Source organism: Pipistrellus kuhlii, unplaced genomic scaffold, assembly GCF_014108245.1.
Source record: "Pipistrellus kuhlii isolate mPipKuh1 unplaced genomic scaffold, mPipKuh1.p scaffold_m20_p_25, whole genome shotgun sequence".
Taxonomy (NCBI): domain Eukaryota; kingdom Metazoa; phylum Chordata; class Mammalia; order Chiroptera; family Vespertilionidae; genus Pipistrellus; species Pipistrellus kuhlii.
In genome coordinates this window covers 10391950-10411967 of record NW_023425524.1, presented here as the reverse complement: position 1 = coordinate 10411967, position 20018 = coordinate 10391950, and the positions used below count along the sequence as shown (strand labels likewise).

General features: G+C 45.4%; 2 gene segments (V, D, J or C); both read right to left on the bottom strand.

Moving 5' to 3' along the window:
• The window catches only part of LOC118727606, a 28929-nt gene extending 16351 nt beyond the window's left edge, over positions 1-12578 (bottom strand). The window contains 1 exon segment of the V gene segment in view: positions 12441-12578. Within this exon segment, the coding sequence occupies positions 12441-12486 (46 nt within the window).
• A 5861-nt stretch (positions 12579-18439) lies between these two features.
• Positions 18440-19021, bottom strand: LOC118727605. The segment is given in 2 exon segments: positions 18440-18828; positions 18932-19021. Coding segments are annotated over 2 exon segments (450 nt in total).
• Between the last annotated feature and the right edge of the window lie 997 nt (positions 19022-20018).

The following is a 20018-nucleotide window of genomic DNA, read 5'->3' as shown; positions in this document are numbered from 1 at the left end:
GCTTTTATTATTGTATATAAGACTCTCCCATAAGACATTTGACAGAGAAATATTTATGTTTATGTTTTAATTTACTCAATAGAATCTTTGGTGGGACAAAACTCTTTAATTTGACCAAGGTTAATTTAAGATTGTTTTCTTTACTGGGATCTTTTTCTTTGGTAATTTTACAATGAACTCCCCAGAAAATACTGAGCCTGAACTGTCCATGGGGATTGGGGACAGCAGACACAGGGACTGGAGCAGGTTCTTGTACCAGAGGAGAGCACTGCCTGGAAAAGATGTTAAAATCTGGACGTGAGTGTGCAACTGAGTAAGGAGAGGAACCTTGACTTGATTTGAGTCACATGACAGAATTATGCCTGATGTTCATGGATAGAGAGTTACTGGACATAAAAGTTTAAAACTTTCTCCAGTGAATGACCAGAAGGAAGTACAGGGCATAGTAGAGACAGTTTGTATCATCACAGGAAATACCAGAATAATGGTGATCAGGAGCTATTAGAACAGAAACATTAAAGATCATGTAGGTAGGGATTAAGAAAGATAAGGAATATTTCATTGAAAACTGGTGGGAAGGGAATCCCTGATTCCTACATGCACATTCTCACAATGTCTCTGTTCTAGAAGGTAACACTTCCCTGGTCCAGGTAATTAGGACTTGGACAGCTTTGGGGTCATTACTCACATGGCCTCACAATGAATCGAAGCCTCCTCCCACTGGCTGCACTTCTGCGTGTCCTTCAGCTTCCAGTCCTCTAGCCTGGAGCCTGGCTGCACGCGGTCCTTGCCGTGCTCCTTCACCTGCATGTGCCCCTACAGGGACTCACTCTGTAAGTAATAATTGAGGAAGTCATTGTCAGTCCATCTGCACTCACACACATACAGAGGAGCATGGTTAAAAGGCCATGCCCTGCCAAGATGAGGCCTGGAGGTGTGGCCGCGAGCTCAGATCCAGAGCCTAAACCCTTTCTATTTCTATGGAGTTAGTTGTAACTTCTCTTCCCTTTCATATATATATATATATATATATATATTTTACATTTTGTTTACTAGAGGCCCAGTGCATGAAATTCATGCACAGAGGTGTGGGGATGTGTCCCTCAGCCCAGCCTGCACCCTTTCCAAATTAGCATACCTCTCACAATCCAGGCCTGCTGGTTCCCAACTGCTCACATGTCTGCCTACCTGATTTCCCCTAACCACTTCTGCCTGCCAACCTGATCATCCCCTAACCACTCCCCTGCCAGCCTGATCAATGCCTAGCTTCTCACCTGCTGGCCTGATTGCCCCTAACTTCCCTTCATGCATGCCTGATTGCCCCCCAAATGCCCTCCCTTGCAGGCATTGTCCCTCCCAACTGCCCTTCCCTGCTGGCCATCTTGTGGTGGCCACCTTGTATCCACATGGGAGTGGCCATCTTTGACCACATGGAGAAGCCATCTTTTGTATTGGAATGATGGTCAATTTGCATATTATCTCTTTATTATATAGGATTTGTGTGCACTATCTTTTTTTAAATATATTTTTTAAATATTTTCAGAGAGGAAAGGAGAGGGAGAGAGACAGAAATATCAATAATGAGAGGGAACCACTGACCACCTGCCTCTTGCATGTGCCCCACTGTGGACTGAACCCCTAACCCTGGCATGTGCCTTTGATCAGAATGGAAACCAGGACCCTTCATTCTGCAGGCTGATTCTCTATCCCCTGAGCCAAGCCCTCTAGGGGTGTGTGCTCTATCTTTTTTTTTTTTTTTTTTTTTTTTTCTTGACTAGTCTGTTCAAAAGTTTGTCAATCTAGTCTATCTTTTCAATGAACTAACTCTTTGTTTCATTAGTTTTCTTAGACTGTGTTTTGTTTATTTCCTCTATGATCTTCATTATTTCTGTCCTTGTACTCACTCCAGGTTTTTTATCCCAATTCCTTTAGGTGTAGTGTTAGATTGCTATCTTTGTTCCTCTTTCCTGAGGCAGGCTTGTGCTGATTTGGATTTCCCTATTATAACTGCTTGTACTGTGTCACTTAGATTTGGGTTGTTGTGTTCTCATTTTAATTTGTTTTATGGTAACTTTGACTTCTTTCTTGATCTCTTTGATAACCTATTTATTCTTCAGTAACATGTTCCTTAGCCTCAAAGACTTTGTGTGTTTGTGTTTTGTTTGTTTGTTTTGTTATGTTCTATTTATAATTTATAACATTATAGTCAGAGAAGGTGCTTGATATAATTTTAATCCTCTTAAACTTATTGATTTGCTCGTGGACTAACATGTTGTCTATCCTAAAAAATGTTTCATATGCCCTTGGAGATAATGTACATTCTGCTCCTTTGGGGTAGAATGCTCTAAAGAATTCAATTAAATCCATCTGCTCTAGTATGTCATTGAAGATGTGTGTTTTCTTATTGATTTTCTGTCTGGAAGATGTCAATTGGGTGTTAATGTTCAGTACAATGAACATAATACTGTAAATCTCTCCCTTTGTGTCCTTCAATATTTGCCTTCTTTAAATGTATTTTTTATTGATTTAAGAGAGGAAGGGAGAGGGAGAGAGAGAAAGAAACTTCCATAATGAGAGGAAATCATTGATCGGCTGCCTCCTACATACATGGTACTGGGGAGTGAGTCTACATTATGGACATGTTTCCTGACTGGAATCCAACTGTGACCTTCTGGTTAATAGGTCAGAGCTCAATCACTGAGCAACACAGGCCTGCCTCAAGATTCTCTTTATATATTTAAGTCCTCCTCTGTTGAGTTCATAAATGTTTACCAGACATATCAGATTTATAACCTCTTGTTGGATTGTTCTTTTTATTATTATGTAGTGTCTTTCTTTGTCTCTTCTATAATGTGTTTCAAAGTTTATTTTGTCAGATGTAAGTATTACTACCCCAATTTTTTGTTGTATTTTTTTTAATTTCCATTTGCATGAAATTTATTTTTTATCCTTTTACTTTTCTCTGTGTGTATTTTTCATTCTGGATTTTATTGGTTGTGGTAAGCATATATAATATGTTAGACTTGCTTTCTTACACAAATAGCTACCCTATGTCCTTTGATTGTGGCATTTAAGCTATTTACATTAAAAGTGATTATTGGTTGGTATATATTTATTGCCATTTTATGCTTTTGCTGTATTTTTTTTTTCTTAATTTTCTTTTCCCCCTCCTCTTCCTCTTTATTCCAGCAGACCCTCTAACATTTCTTGTAATACTAGTTTTATGGTACGGGGGGGAGAGACAACAAAACTCCTTTAGCTTCTTCTTGTCTGGAGAAATCTTTATTTCATCTTCAATTCTAAAAACATTGCAGGTAAAGTATTCTGTTTGTAGGTTCTTGTTTTTCATCACAATGAATATTTCTGCAAATCCCTTCTGGCCTGAAAAGTTTCTGTTGAGAAATCAGCAGACTGTCTTATGGGAATGGCCTTATAATTACCTACCTTAAAGTATTTAAGTAACTTTCTCTTGATACTCTTAAGATTCTCTCTTTGCCTTTAATATTTGTCATAATTATGATGTGTCTTGCTGTTGTCTCTTTGAGTTCATCATATTTGTGACTCTCTCTGCTTTCTGGACTTTTGTGTCTTTTTCCTTTACCAGTTTAGGTAAATTTTCTGTCATTATTTTATCAAATGGTTTTTTTATCACTTGCTCAGTGTCTCCTCATTCTGATACTGAACTGATGCAGATGTTTCATTCCATGTTGTCCCAAATTTTCCTAAAACAATTTTCACTATTTTTTTTATTCTCTGAATGACTGTTTTCCCCTTATATTTTCTCCTAAATCACTGATTCAATCCCCTGCTTCATCCAACCTACTTTTAGTTTTATCCACTGTATCCTGATGGCGGAAATGATATTGTTAATTTTCAACTGGTTCTTATCAGAGTCTCTATTTAGTATTCATGTCACTGTATTTCCCACCAAGTTCATTGAACATTCTTATAACCATTACTTAGAACTCTATATCTGATGAATTGCTTGCCTGCATTTGATTTAGCTTGTTTTCTGTAGATTCTTCTTGTTTGTTCTGGGCCTGTTTCCTAGCATCCCCAAAATGGCAGTCTCTTTGTGTTTCTTTTTATATATTAGATGGAACTAAAATAACTCCCAGTCTTTGTAGGGAGGCCTTATGTAGCAGGTGTCCTGTGAGCTTCAATGGTGCAGTCTCTTTGCTGTCTTGAGATGGGTGCTCTGGAATGTCCCTTTGTGGGTTATGTGGACTTTCCTGTTGTAATTGGGTCTTGACACCTACACCCAGGCCTATGCCCCTGACTCCTCAGCAGGGCTTATGATGCAGGGGGCGGGGGTGACAAGGTTCCAGAGGTGGGGGAATTGGTTTCCCCAGGCTGATGCCATTGGGTATGGAGTGATCTTCCCAGGAAAGATGGCTGCTGAAGGATGGATGAGGGCTCAGTACAGGGTCCTGGAAGCTCTTCCCCTGTGACAGTGGGCCCCATCTGCCCAAGATATAAGGACTCTGGAGACAGACCTAGCCAGGGGGGAAAAGTAAAAAAAAAAATAAAGTCAGTTGTAACTCAGTGCCGGGAATTCCTTTGTAATAAGATATGCAGACCTACCTCCAGACCTGGCTAGGAGATTGGCATCATCAAAACAGCAGCATCCTGCACTTCTGTTTGAAGTCAGAACAGACATTCTGCTTGAGGCAAAAACAGGCCAGGCTGTGTAAACTACCTGAGAAATAGCTCAGGAAGGCCAGGTCTTTGTCCTGAGGGGCCAATCTGGGAGTGACACACCAATGGTGGGAGGGGTGGGGAAAAAGAGGTATAAGAGGAGGGACTGCCCCTCCACTGGGGCTCTCACCTGGGTGTTTGCTGGCTGCTGTGTCAGCCAAGGTTTGAGCCCGGATTCGAATTTGTAATAAACTCTAGCATGCTTAATCAAATTGGCTCCGGTGGTTCATCTCTTGGGGACTCCCTTCGTAACATCCCCCACATCCCTCCCCAAAGTCTGCCATACTGACTCTTCTGAGACAACTTCTATCTGGCCACCCTTTTTCCTTGGAGCACAGCATGAGTGGTTGCTAAGACATATTTTGCTCATTGGCCCTGTTAACAAAAAACAAACAAACATTGAAACCTGTAAAGAATTTTTGTGAGTTTATTTGAGCAAACTGCCAAAATATGCTGGGAAGCAGAACCTCAAGGGATTGAGATAATGCTCCGGAGAATGGCGGGTTACATTTCTATATTTATACATTGCAGTCAAAGGAAAGGGACGTAGGTGAGTTACATGAAATTCATTGGTGATAGATTAGGGAGGTGGGACAGAGCGAAGGGGGAAACCTCTGAGTAGGGTAAAAGGTAAAATGATGGACATGAGCTTCTTTTTACAGAGATGGATACAGGATACTTTAATGTAATTAACAGTTGACAATTAACTTGGTAACAATAACAATGAGGGAATGTCTGGAAGCCATTTGTTGTGGCCTGAGGGGTCCGGGGTAAAAAGGAAGTTACAAAGTTACCCAGACATCTCACAGATATGTTATCTAGGCAGGAAGGCAGATGGGCTCAGTAAAGAAGATCAAAGTTGATCTTTGTCAGGTGAAATATCTGGGACATGACTACCCACTATAACCTGTTTGTAGTTAGTAGATATTTAATTTTCAAACCATCTTTTGTGGTTATTTTAGGTCTCTGAGTTAGCAGGACTGCCACACAGGCCTTCCCTGAGCTTGTTAGGTTAGCATGTGGCTCTTTTCTTTCACAGCCCTTTAAAGGGGCTTTGTCTCCAGTGGTCTCTACCTCTCCTTTGCAAATGGAAACTTCCCTGCATTTCACAGCTGGGTGCTATGTGAGTGCCTATTCACATCTCTGGCACTCCCAGTGGGGCCTAACCTAGGCTTCACACCTTTAGGGGAACCTCTGCAGCTGAGTTATTTCTTTATCATGTGGCCTGCCAACCAGGGGAATGTCTCCTCTTCAGATAGCCTTTAGTTGGTAATTCAGGGTGAATGATCCCCACCTTAGTTGTAATTTCCAGTTGCTTCTGGGAGGAGGTAAGAGAGATCCACCTACACCTAAGCTACTTTGTACTATCACCCTCTGCATTTCTTTTCCTACAAACAAGAAACTTCACCAGTGCTGCATGTGAGACTGTTCCTACTATTATAATAAAACTGCTGAAAGACAGAGCCATTAGTGGTAGTCACAGAGGTCTAGAGAGACTCTTGGTTAAAGTGTTATGTGGAGAGAAAACCCAGAATCATCAGAGGAAACTCCAACTGCTCCTGGGGCTGCAACACAAAGTCTATGTGCCCTGAGTGTCCCTGCTGGTAACAGCCTTGGCTAGAGGTAGGTTTGTGTCTGGGTTCACACTGACTTCCCCTCACTATGTCTTCTTCAGAGTAATACAAGTCTATGTCCTTGGCTCTCAGACTGTTCATTTGCAGGTAGACAGTGCTTTTGGAATCATCTCTGGAGGTAGTGAATCACCATTCACAAATGCAGCGTATTCTGTGGCGTTGTAAGGCCTGAAAGACCCCCGGTCCAAAGGATGAGCGGCGACCCCAAATCAAACGCAGAGCCCGAGTCTTGATGCAAAGAGCAGGAGGTTTATTCCAAGCGCTGCGCAGGGACCCACAAGCAGCAGTCCAGAAAAAGACTGCCGCTTGAGAGCCCTGAACAGAGGTTAGTTACAAGCTTTTATAGGCAGAAACCACACCCAGGTGGCCTGGGGAAATTGGCAAATTGGCCTGGGGAAATGCAAACATAAGGTTGAGATTGCAATCTCTTGGCCGTTTCCCGGGCAGTTAGAAACAGGCCTGACCTTACATTCCCTCCTCTTCTCAGGACTGAGTTTCAACCCTGGAACTCATATTCTGTTTCCCCTTGCCCAGTTACGATACAGGGCCCGAGGGTTAGAAGTAATCAAAGGCCCCATGAGGTGGAGATTAGGGTGGTGAGCCACGGGGAACGATTAAACCAATTTTCAAACCACCTCTGTTGAGCTTCTCTATCTCTTTGCCTCCTGTCTAGTCTCTTTCTCAGCTTGGCCATAGAGTCCTTCACCATGCCTGAATGACCTATATAAAAACAACACTCCTCTCTCAAAGCTGCACACAGGCCACCGTTCTTCAAGAACAGGAGGTCTAGCCCCCCCCCTATTCTGTAATACTACCGCAGACAGCGAGGTCAGGGATTCTTCCAGCTTACTGTGGGGTTTGGATTAAAGCTGCTGTCCCAGTCCCCACCCCGGCGGTTACCCCTAGCCCCAGCAAGACAGCTAGGGTTAGTGAAACCGGCTCTCACAAAAGAAAACCTCAGCCCCTCCACACCGCCGGGCCTCACTCCTTGTTCTCCCATAAAAGGGGAACTGATTGGGCGGGGCATCATCAAGACCCGCCGCGAGTAGGAGTCAGTGGCAGCCACCATCCCCAAAGAGTGTCTATAAGCAGTCTCCACAGTCCATCCATCGTCAGGCGGTGGTGCAGGTTTGGCATGAGAGGCATGGATCCAGGAGGCGATGCCGTCTACCTTGATGGCGGTGGGTGTCCCTTCCACCGGGGTTCCAAGTTGGCTGTCCAGTGACGATGAACGTAGACAAAGTCCCCAACCTGGAACTGGTGTGGTCAGCCAAAGGGACCCACACGTCCTTTTGGACCGTCTCCAACGCCTTCAACCTAGCGAGCAGGGATTGAGGGGCGTGAGTTTCTGTCCACGGGTCAACAGTGAGTGGTGGTGGGGCCCCGAAAAGGATTTCAAAAGGGGTTACTCCCAGGGGCCCGGGCGTATTCCGGGCACGGAATAGGGCAAAGGGAAGGAGGACTGTCCAGTCTGTCACGCCAGTTTCTAAGGATAATTTAGTCATAGCCTCTTTTAACGTTCTATTCATCCTTTCTACCTGTCCTGAACTTTGGGGTCTACATGAACAATGCAATTTTCAATTAATCCCCAGCACCTTGGCAATTCCCTGACTTACCTGGGCGATGAATGCCAGCCCATTATCTGAACCAATTATCTCTGGAACTCCAAACCGGGGAAAGATGTCTTCAATCTTGGCTACTGTGGTTGTCGTTTCGCTAAAGACTACCGGGCCGGCTTGACTTCCTTCCGTAAAGTCAACTTCCCAATAGCTGCCCGGCCTATTTCCCCTTTCCCTTTCGAGGGGTGGGAATTTCATGCCTTGCAGCATGCCTTGCAGCTAGCGACAGTTCTCTCGGCTAGGGAGGTGAGCTTTCGGATTTTGGACCCAGATGGGTGAGGCGGTGTTGCCATTTCTTCAGGGACGATTATCTTCTCACCTGCCTTATCCTTTCAGACCCCGTACTTATCCTTGACGTATTTGCCAGGCTTTCTGGCCATCTCCCCCTCCTCTTCTGGGGAGTAAGAGAAGGACTTAGGAGGGTCCAAAGAGACTTTTGCTAGCGGCAGGATGTTTAGTCCCAAGGCAGCCTGTTTTGCTTCAACATCTGCCTTCCTGTTCCCTTCCGCCACCTCAGACGTCCCCTTTTGGTGCCCTGGGCAACTTCTTTGGGGGCATGTATGGCCTCTGCTGTCAGTGTAGATGTTGACTCTTCAGCCAACCTGAGGGCTTGTGTTCTGCCTTCTGTGCTGAGGTGCCTTCTGGCAGACTGCTAGACCAGATTACCTCATCCGTGCTGACTACCGCGGTTCCTGCCCTCCTCTTCCTGTCCGAGAGGTAGCTGCTGCCATCTGTGAACCAAATGAGGGGGGACCCGGGTAGGGGTGTGTCTCTGAGATCCCGCCTGGCCCCCGTTTCTTCAGCCAATATCTTCTGACAGGAATGCAGAATCTCTCTCTTTTCCAAGTCTGCTTCTGGTAGCAGAGAGGCAGGATTCAATGTCACGGGGGCCCCGAATTGGACTCTCCCCTCGTCCAACAAGAGACTTTGGTCACAAGGAAAGAGTGGGTGACCGTCCCAGTCCCAAGATCTACAGTCCGGTTAGTCATCCACGGGTATTGCTCATTACCGGTGGCCCCAATGACCCAAGAAGTTTTCTTAGATATCGGCCCCAAGGGAGCTTTTATTGTGCTCCTGTGTCCACCAGAAATTCTACTGGTTTCCCCTCCACTTGGATGGTTACCCTGGGCTCAGGGAGGGGTTCCGAGCCCCGTCCCCCTCAGTCACTGTCCTCATGAAAGGCCAAAATGGTCTTGGCTTCCTTCTCCTTCCTCTGCCTTCTTGGGCATTCTCTCTTCCAGTGTCCTTTTTCTTTACAGTAGGCACATTGATCTCGGTCGAGTGGGAGGCGATCGCCCAGGTTCTACCCTTACCTCTCCCTTATCACCTACCACTGCTGCCAAGATGCGCGTGAGATTCTTCTCCTGTCTACACCTTCTCTGCCTCCTTAACTAAGTCCTGCAAAGTATAAAGCAGATTGGCCAATAAAGGCCATAGCCACCGAAGCCCGCTGCCCCTCGGTCGCAGGGTACCGCCTGAATGCTTCCATTAGTCGCTCAAGAAAGACCGAGGGAGGCTCCGTGGGTCCCTGAAGGACATCCCTTACCTTAGCCAAATTGGTGGGCCGACGCGCGGCTCCTCTGAGGCCGGCCACTAGAATCTGGAGATAGACTGTCAGTCGCTCCCTACCTTCTCATCACATGTACAACTTTTATAAAAACTTTCACTATTTTACATTAGCTCTTAAACCTTCTTCCTATGTCCTTCAAAAATCTATAACCATTATTTTAGAATATTTAGGAAAGGCAGAGGGAAGAGAGAGCAGGTCTAGCACTCTGTTCCCAATAGCCGCTTGAATTTTAAACTGCCACATTCTTCCTACAGATAAAGATCTCAGATTCTGATAAGACTGAAAAGGGGCACAGGAGAATTTTAACTGTGCCTTTAAATCCCCTAATAGAACACGGTGAAAAGTGTCCAAGCAGTTTCACATTGTTTTAACACAATTCTAAATAAATTATTGAAGTCTACTTAAATCTATAAAGTAGTCACACATGACTGAAACCAAAAATTATTCCCAAAGTTTAAACAAAATACAAGATGCAGGTACAAGCCCAAATTCAAGCTTACAATGCAATTAGAAATGATAACAATGGCATATGAGAAAAGCAAAACAAAACAAATTAATATGGCTATCACTTTTTCTACATTAAGAGAAAAATATATGACTTGGCCTACTTCTTCACAAGAGGCACACTATAAATTCCCAACAAATTTACTTAGGTCTGTATGAAACAACCTGGATAGGGCTCAAGCATCATATAGATTCCTCATCTGACAAATGAGAATAAACCAATCCTTGAGATCTTTGATCATTACTGCTTATTCTTATCACATGTAATACAATTTAGCCTGCCATATTCTAGGCATTTAGTTACTGCAATTAACTTTTCCTAATTCAATTTATACTTTGAACCTTTAAAGCTGGCAAGCAACATTACATTTCTCAATCACAATTCATACTTAAGTAGCTATATGACTCTGCTTAGCTGATACCAATGACAAAGACTAACCATTGTGGGCTGCTGGAGCAGCATTCAAATGCAAATGAACACATTCTTTACCTAAAGACTCCTGGCCATTCAGGGCCATTCACCACCATTCACATAAACTTGTTACCATTACCATCTAGTTTCCGCCTCATGGCGGGGAATTTCAAGAGCTGCTTACAATGACTTGGGAAACCAGTTTTTAATTTATCTGCTGCCTCCAGCTACTCAACTCCTGGAGGTGAATGGAGGCAGGGAGCAAACGGGTCCCAGGTGACGAAGGCGGTGCTGCCACCAGAGCACTCAGCTTTAAACAAATTAAAGGTTTCTTTCTTTCTCTCTGCTCGCCTGTGGCCGGGTGAGTAAGATGGACCTGGGAGGTCTCTTTCCCAATTTTCCTTTGTCAAGGAGACAACCACACTCCTTCAATCATTTGGGGTTATCAAAAAGAACATCAATCCAGATATCAGTGTATGGAATTTGGTCCGGATGCCCAGGGCTCCTATAGACTATCCGCCGGACTCCCGTGTAGGGCCCCATGTCTAGGGTCCCTGTTGAAGGCCAATCAACCCCAAATGTCGGCCACTCCAATTCACAGTCTCCGGAGAGTGAAGGCATCTACGGAAACACCATAGCCTTCACCTCGTTTTTTTGAAGTCCGGAAAATTTTTAACCATGCATTCAAGGGGACTTAGGTGACTCTCCTTTGAGTTTCCTTGCCCCATTTTTCTCTTTCTTCCCAATTTGTTAGGCAACAAATAATTCCAAAACAAATCCAAAAGAGTAAAAACAAAAACACTGCACTTTTACCAATTCCCACACACTCGATTGCGGCCGCACTCTCTCAACACTCACAAAACACTCACTCAGACCAGAACCAGGGAATCTCCAGACTCCAAACCCAGACAGAGCCAAGGAGTCTCCACTTGAATCTCTTCCACAAACACACGATTGGGGCAGACGGTCGCGGCTGCCTCACTGTCTCAGTAACCAAACCTATCCGATCTTCGCCGGGACTCGAACCCGACACCTGATTGCCGGGACTCGAACCCGACACCTGATTGCCGGGACTCGAACCCGACACCTGATTGCCGGGACTCGAACCCGACACCTGATTGCTGGGACTCGAACCCGACACCTGATAGGAGACCGCCAGGCGCCCCTGGCTCTCCTGCACCCTTGGGGCGTCCCCCAGGGTTGCAGCCTGTGGCCCTCCGACACGTCTACCGACCACTGTTCGGCCACTCTCACGAGTTGCCGAACGGCTGCGAACTCAGAACCAGATCAGATTGCAGAAGTGCGCACACAGAACCAGATCAGATAACAGAACACAAGACAAAGACAGACAACTTCGGGGTACCCCTTCTTACCTCCAAGATCGGTTCTGGGCTTGAGGGGGGGGCCGCTCGATCCCGGACGAGCCCCCAGAATGTAAGGCCTGAAAGACCCCCGGTCCAAAGGATGAGCGGCGACCCCAAATCAAACGCAGAGCCCGAGTCTTGATGCAAAGAGCAGGAGGTTTATTCCAAGCGCTGCGCAGGGACCCACAAGCAGCAGTCCAGAAAAAGACTGCCGCTTGAGAGCCCTGAACAGAGGTTAGTTACAAGCTTTTATAGGCAGAAACCACACCCAGGTGGCCTGGGGAAATTGGCAAATTGGCCTGGGGAAATGCAAACATAAGGTTGAGATTGCAATCTCTTGGCCGTTTCCCGGGCAGTTAGAAACAGGCCTGACCTTACAGCGTGACAGTCGGCTTTGTTATAAAACCTACCCACTCCTATCCCTTTCCTGGAGTCTGTAGGATACAATGTATATAATAGTCACTGAACATGAATCCTGAGCCTTTTCAGGAGAGTCTCAGAGACCCCCTAGGCTGCACCAAGCTTCCCCCAGATTCCACCAACTTCACCTCACACTAGACACCTGCAGACAGGAGAATTGTCATTGGGACCACACATACTCACACAAACTCACAAAGCCCAGCTTCTCCATAAAGTTACCATATAAGAGCATGAAAGCAAGAGCCCAGCTCAGATCACACTTCATGGTGCTTCCTCTGAGTTGATTCCTGGGGCAAATGGAGACCACAGGTCCCGGGGGTGAGGCTGCTCTCCAAGAGGTGCAGGGACAGGGGCTGGTTCTGGCTTATCAGCAGAAGGAACTCCCCTTTTGCATGGGCTCTTCCTCTTAGGGACAAAGGAGGGGAGTCCCTGGGTGGACAGTCAGTCCCCTGGGCTCCAAATGACTAGCACCTCCAGTTATCAGGAGGGTGGCTAGTCTGTGTGCTTCAGTGCAGCTGCTGTTGTTAATACCACCATCATCATTACACCCTAGATAATTTAAAATCATGTCCCACCCACAGGGCCAGGATATTCCAGCTCAGAGTAAATTATTCTTGTGTCCTGGTCCACGTGTCCATATCCAGAGAGAGCTTCCTCACCACCTCCAGCTCCCAAAACTAGGGCCCTGCAAGTCTGTTCTGTGCTTTCCAGACATAACCATTGCCCAAGTCCTTTGGTGGTTGTGGGTCTATCAGAGCAGAGAGAGAGGTAGGGGGAAAAGGAACCTGCATACTTAAGAGTCTTTTATCTGCCTCAGACACTCTCTGGGCTCAGCCTCTTCACCCTACCCCAGCAATGGGTGACCAACAGTTACAAGTGACTCATCCACAGGCTTACATCACAGGAATATCCAATGCTCTGTAGCGAGCCACTAGGATTCTAGTACCCACTGTCATTATTACAGACAATCTCTGGAAAGTTTGGAAGAATGACATCTTTCAGTTAAAATGGTCAAACCTAAATGCACCCTTAAAGCCATTTGGCCAAAGGACCTACCATGTGGCCTTGGTGTCCACAGCATCAGGAGGGCATCAGCCGTTTTCCTGTGACTTGGTGACTGGGAGGACCAGGCATTTACAGATTTCACCTCCAGTGACCCTTCGCCTTTCTCTGTGCTGATGTGGGAGGTACCAAAAGGGCTCATTCCTTCCTCCTGCTCTAATGCTGCCTTTTCACCACAGCTGTGTCAGAGCCTCCCCTGACCTTCTTCCAGGAAACTTTGTCTCTTGAAGGACACATCAGAGAAACGCTGTTCTGGTCCATCACTGGGGGGCACGGGGGGAGACACAGAGGATGTACTCTGAACAACCAATGCAGCAGTGAAACTCCAGGGTCAGACCTGATGGTCATATGACACCACACTCCATTGTTTCTAGGTCTGTGACACAGTGCACAGAGTGGGGAGTTCACAGGTATACAGGTTGGAAAATCCAAGACTTGATGGGGGCAGGTTGGGATTCTGGTGAGGACCTGGGTCCTAGTGGCTGATTTTTTTTTTTTTTCTGTAATCTCAGAAGTTGGATGGACGAAGAGAGCTTCCTTAGCCCACTTTTAAAATAAAATATAGTTTTATGATTTCATAAAGGAAGGGAGAGGTAGATAGAGATAGAAACATCAATGATGAGAGGGAACCATTGATTAGATTCCTCCACTACACACCACACTGGGGATCAAGCCCACAACCAGGACATCTAGCCTGACCAGGAATCAAACCATGACTTCTTGGTTCATAGATTGACACTCAAACACTGAGCACAACATCTGGTTCTCAGCCCTCTTTTTTAAGGGTATGAATCTCACTCATGAGAACTCCATCCTCAAGACCTAAGAAGATCCCCATATCCTCCCTCCTAACATCATCTCCTTGAGCATTGGGTTTTTATGTGTGACTATTTGAGGGATACATGCATTGTGCCCATGGCATCAACTAAAATGTCCAATCATGACCCTGCCCAATTAGAAGCCTGCTCCAATAGAGCCCCCCCACCTGAGAATACTCCTGGTCTTTGGAAGCACAAATTTTACCCAGGTCCTTCAGAACAAGCTGATGACCTTGCAGTGTTGTCAGTGTCTGCCCTTGACCTTGAACTATGGCATCTGGGAAATCCTGTTATTGTTTCTTAACAGTGCTTCCAGGTGGCCATTATTCTTCTGTTGAAAGACCTAAACCTATTTTCTACCCACAATGGTTGGTAGCACCTTTTTATTTACTAAAACTTTGTAGGTTTTAGTGAAATAATTAGTCAGAGTTTATTATTAAAAAAATATTGTTGAGAATATTACAGATGCCCCCCCCACCCCATTTCCCCTTTCCACCTAGGTTCTGCCACACCCCAGGCCTTCACTGTCCTACTGTCTGTCTCCATAAGTGAGACATTTGGTTAATCTCTTTCCACCTTCTTTCACCTAATCCCTCTGAGATTTTTCAGTCTTTTCCATCTTTCCATGTCTCTGATTCTATTTTTTCAGCAGTTTATTTTGTTCTTTAGTTTCTTGTTTATTTATTTTGATTTTATGATTCAACTAGGCACCTGTTGCAGGAATATTACTGCATGACTTCTTGCAGGCTAACCTCCTGCCATCCTCACCTCTCCCCCACCCCCACCTCTCCCACTGCGGCCACTCCTCCCACCCACCCCACTGCCCCAGTGGCCACCTCTGCTACCATCTCCATGGCCACATATGAGCTGCCACCACCGCAGTGCATGCCCTGCCCCACTCACCTGACCCACTGTGCTGCTTCTGGATGCCACTGTGCACCTTGCCCTGCCCTGCCCCACACACACTGCCAGCAGCCAGAGACACCTTGCTTTCCACTTTCCCTCTGTCTTCCTTCTATGCTGTCTTCAGTCTTCACTCCTACCACCCTCTGCATATGCAAATTAACCAATATCTTTGTTAGGTTAATTTGCATACTCATTCTGATTGGCTGGTGGGGGTGGTTTGTGTAGAGAAGTGGTGCTTAATTTGCATATTGCTCTATTATTATGTTAAATCGTTGATTTGTTGTCATTTTATTGTTCATATTTTACCTCTCCTCCTTCTCTTCTTCTTCTTCTTCTTCTTCTTCTTCTTCTTCTTCTTCTTTTTCCTTCTCTTCCTCTCCCTCTTCTTTTACCTTCTTAAAGAATATCCGTCAAAATGTCATATAATACTGTTTTGCTTGTGATGAACTCCTTTAGTTATTTTTCTTTTTTGTGAAGCTCTTTATCTGATCCTCAAATCCAAATGAGAGCTTTACTGGGTACAGTGATCTTGGTTTTAGGTCATTATAATTCATCAGTTTGAATAATTCTTGCCACTCACTTCTAACCTGCAAAGTTTCTGTTGAGAAATCAGCTGATGGGATGCTTTTCTCTTGTGCTTTTAAGAGTCTCTATTGGTCTTCAGCCTTTGACATTTTAATTATGATGTGTCTTGGTGTGGCCCTCTGTGGGTTCCTCTTATTTGGAATTACCTGTGCTTCTTAGACTTGTAAGCCTATTTCTTTCACCAGATAGAAGTTTTCTGTTATTATTTCTTCAAATAGGTTTTCAATATTTTGTTCTCTCTTCTCCTTCTGCTCCCCCATAATGTGAATGTTGGAACCAGTGAAGTTGTCCCAGAGGGTTCTAATATTATATTCATATGTTTTGATTATTATTTGTTTTTGCTCTTCTGTTGAATTATACAATAATATAACCATGGTTTTGAACTGTGTATCCAGTAGTTTGCATGTTTCCATTCATTTCATTTGTGAGGATGTTTTTTATCTCCCCATTTTGGCTCCTTCACTGTGCTTGTTTCTATGTATTGAGTAGAGCTGCTATGTCTCCTGCAGTTGGTAGAGTGGCCTTGTATAGTAGGTGTCCTGTAGAGCCCAGTGGTTCAGCTTTCCCAGTCACCTGAGCTGGGCACTCTAGGTGCACCTCTGTGTGGGCAGTGTACATAGTCTTGTAGTTGAGCCTTGATTTCTGTTGGCATCACTAAGAGGACTTGCCCTCCTGGCCAATTGGCTATGAGGACAAGTGGTGACTACAATAGGAGAGCTGCTATTCAGGAGACACTCCTTTGGAACAGGACTTGGCTTTAGTAGGACTCTAGTGCTCACTGAGTCTGTCCATTCAATGTGTCACCTGTGGCTGTGTAGAGTTGTAATCTCCTATGGTTTGAAACTGTCTACTGTGTTCACTGGGTCTGGGCATCCAGGGTGGTACAAAGTCAGAAACTGCCTAGGACCACCCAGCAGAAAATATAGAGGATCTGCATATGTCTGCTATTTGCTATTTGTATTGGACTTTGATGTGCCCAGGTGAGGCCTAACTGTGAGGCATGTCAGACTGGTGTTAGTGCCCTATCTTGAGCTTTTTATGTGTGTATTTCAGCATGCTGTCCTCAGCTGCAGCTTATTTGAGAGGTTTTAGTAAGCCTGAAGCCTGAGCCAGGACAGGCCATTCGCTTGAAAAAGCTGCTACTAACAGTTTGGTGGGGCTGAAAATTGGATGGGGCAGGATCTCAGGGGATCACAGGATGGAGCAAACTGTGTATTCTATGCTGATGGAGACTCAAGCATGGCTGCCAGTCAGCCTATGAACAGGGGAAGTCCCAACAAAGAAATAATGACCCCTGTGAACACTCCAGTCTTGGAGAAAGCCAACCCTGAGTTTCTGCCCCCAGGCCAAACAATCAAATTCCTTCCTGTATAAGTCTGAGTCCCCTGGCCCAGGAGCAGAGAATAAGTGGAACCCTGTGAGTCCCTGCAATGGCCCTTTGATTCCTGCAGCCTTCTTGTCACACAGCCACAAACCCTGATTGTTTTTTACAACCCAAAGTGACAGGGACTTTTCTTTCCAGCTCTGCAACCCTGAGCTGGGGATCTGGTGTGGGGCTTGGACCTCAAGCTCACCACAGGAAGCCTCCACAGAGACGATCTCCCTCCTGATTAAAATATGGGCACATGTTAGTGTTGGGCCATCCCATTCCTCATCTCCAGCCCTCCTACCAGTCTTAATGTGCTTTCTTCTTTCCATCTCTAGTTGTATGACTTCCATTCAGCCAGTATTCAGGCTGTTCTGAATGAGGATTATTCTGTATTTTAGTTGTAATTTTCAAGTGGTTGTGGAAGGTGGTGAATATAGGCTTTTACCTACTTCATCATCTTGGTTCTTTCCCAGACTCTATTTTTTATGTTTGATGCTGACAAGTTAAGGTTCATCCCTCATTCTTGTTGGCACATGAAAAACTAAGAGAAAATGAGGATGCTCCCTTGTGTCCTGCAGGTGGTACACTGAACCCACACAAGCCTCTCCTATGAGTAGGAACCTCCCTGCCCCCAGTATTGATCCACAATAAAACCAGTGTTCTTACCTGGGGTGTCCAAATATATTTTCTTTAAAAAATATTTTTATTGAATTCAGAGAGGAAGAGATGGAGATAGAAACATCAATGAGAGAGAATCATCTATTTTGTGCTTCCTGCACACTCCACACTAGGTTTCAAGACTGCAAACCCAGCATATGCCCTGACCAATAATCAAACCCTAACCTCCTGGTCAATAGTTCAATGTCCAACTACTGAGCCATGTCAGCCAGGAAACAATGTCTGACTGGCTGAAAAGCCAGCCCTGCTCCCAACAGAAACATCCATGAAGAGATAGCCCTTTTCAAGGTGCCTCTGTCTGTAGGACATCAGCCTGGCATCTATTCCAAAGCACTATGGGTCCCTCTACCTCCTCCTCATGATGTCACCTGTGATTGGTGCTGAGAGTGACGACAAGTCAATGCCAAGGGTCTTCTCTAGCTTTGTGTTCATGTGCCGGTGGTGGCCACTGTCCAGAATCCATGTGTCCTGTTATTGTCAGGCTGGGGCCCTGGACTGTGTAGAGAAGCACTGTTGAATTAGCACAGCTTCTGCTTAGATTTAGGGGACCTGATTTAGCATATTTAATTATCTATAGTCCTTTGGGCAAAAGATTTTCTGAAAGACACTCTGCAATATGTACACATGAGAAAGTTCTCTCTGTTTACAACAAACTTTCTAACTCAGAGACTTCAGAGGTAAGTGCAGATCACGAATCCAGAGGTTCCCTGAGGGAAACTGTGACACAGAGAGGAAACCACACAGGAAACCAGCCCAACCTCTCAACTGCACGTGCTGCTGGGATGGTTCTTGTGTTCAGGGACCCTGAGCGCCCCCTAGCGGTCGCAGCCTCTGCTGCAGGGAAGTTTGTGTCTAAGTTCACACTGACCTCTCCTCACTGTGTCTGTTGCACAGTAATACATAGCCGTGTCCTCAGATCTTAGGCTGTTCATTTGCAGATAGATCGCGTTCCTTGCATTGTCTCTGGAGATGGTGAAACGGCCCTTCACAGAGTCTGCGTAGTATGTGCTCTCACCATTAGGAGTAATAGCACAGATCCATGCTAGCCCCTTTTCTGGAGCCTGGCGGACCCAGTTCATGTAGTAGCTACTGGAGGTGAATCCAGAGGCTGCACAGGAGAGCCTCAGAGACCCCCCAGGCTGCACCAAGCCTCCTCCAGACTCCATCAGCTGCACCTCACACTGGACACCTGAAAACACAGAGACATTCTGATCAGGGAACTCTGGCCCGTACAATGTTTCTCTCACTCATGTGACTCAAGTACTCAGTGTCTATTGTTCTCCATACATTACCTCTCAAAATAGCTACAAGGAAAACACATCTGAGGCCAAACATCATGGTGAGTGGTCTGTGTTCAGTCCTAATCATGGGAGTGGGAACTCCTGGGGTGCTGGGACTGGGCTGATTTTTATGAACAGATGGGGCCCTATTTGCATGGCCTCCTGCTATATAGGGAGCTCTGAGGTTGGACACTGATATAACGGTCATCGTTTCAGAGTGTGACATGCCCAAGGGTGCTCCCCACATCTGGGCCTCTGCCCTCCCTACTGGGCTCACCTGCTGCAGGATACCTGTAGAAAGACTCAGGAGAGAAAATTGTTGTACATATAAAAAGAGAAGTTTTTTTTTTTGTTTTTTTTTTTAAAGCGATGCCTTGACTTTTACCAGTAACAACAACCAAGAGAAATCAATTCTTACAAGGCTAGAAAGTAGTAAAAGTGCAAGAAGTTCAAGTTCAGGAGAAGGGAAGTTCCATCCGACACTATTTCCCCTCCAAAGTGATCAGAAGATAAAATAAGACCAGAGTGTGAGCCTAGAGCCAGTGGGCCGAGTGCTGGGGACAGAGGAGCCTCTGTGTTGGTCCCTGGGTCCCAGAAGCATGAACTATAGAGACACAGAAAGAGCTGCTAGGACCTATTCCTTCAGGAGAGTTTAGTACTGAACGTGAAGCAGCTGTACTGACACCTTTGTTGTGTTTATTCTCTAGACTCTGTTGTAGATCCAGTTTCATACATTAGATATGGAAGAAAATAATCGCTACATGGATCAATGTGCAACATGGGAAAAGCAAACCCAGGTCTGGAGGATGAATTACCATGGAGGAGAATTCACCATGTCTGAGCAGGCACACCACCAGGATTGTCACTTCATTATGTGTTGATTTCCTCATTGTTCACCCAGTTCAAGTTTTATCCCTTTTTCCTGAAATAGCCACACACAATATCTGAGTTCATTCAGGCAATAAAGTATTGATTTGGAAATTAATGCAAGTTCCAGGTTCCAAGTGAAACCAAACTACTGTGTCCTGCATCCTAGATAGACAGATGTCATGGCTGAATTCCAAGAATGGGTGGTAATTGTTTTACTTCTATCATGGAT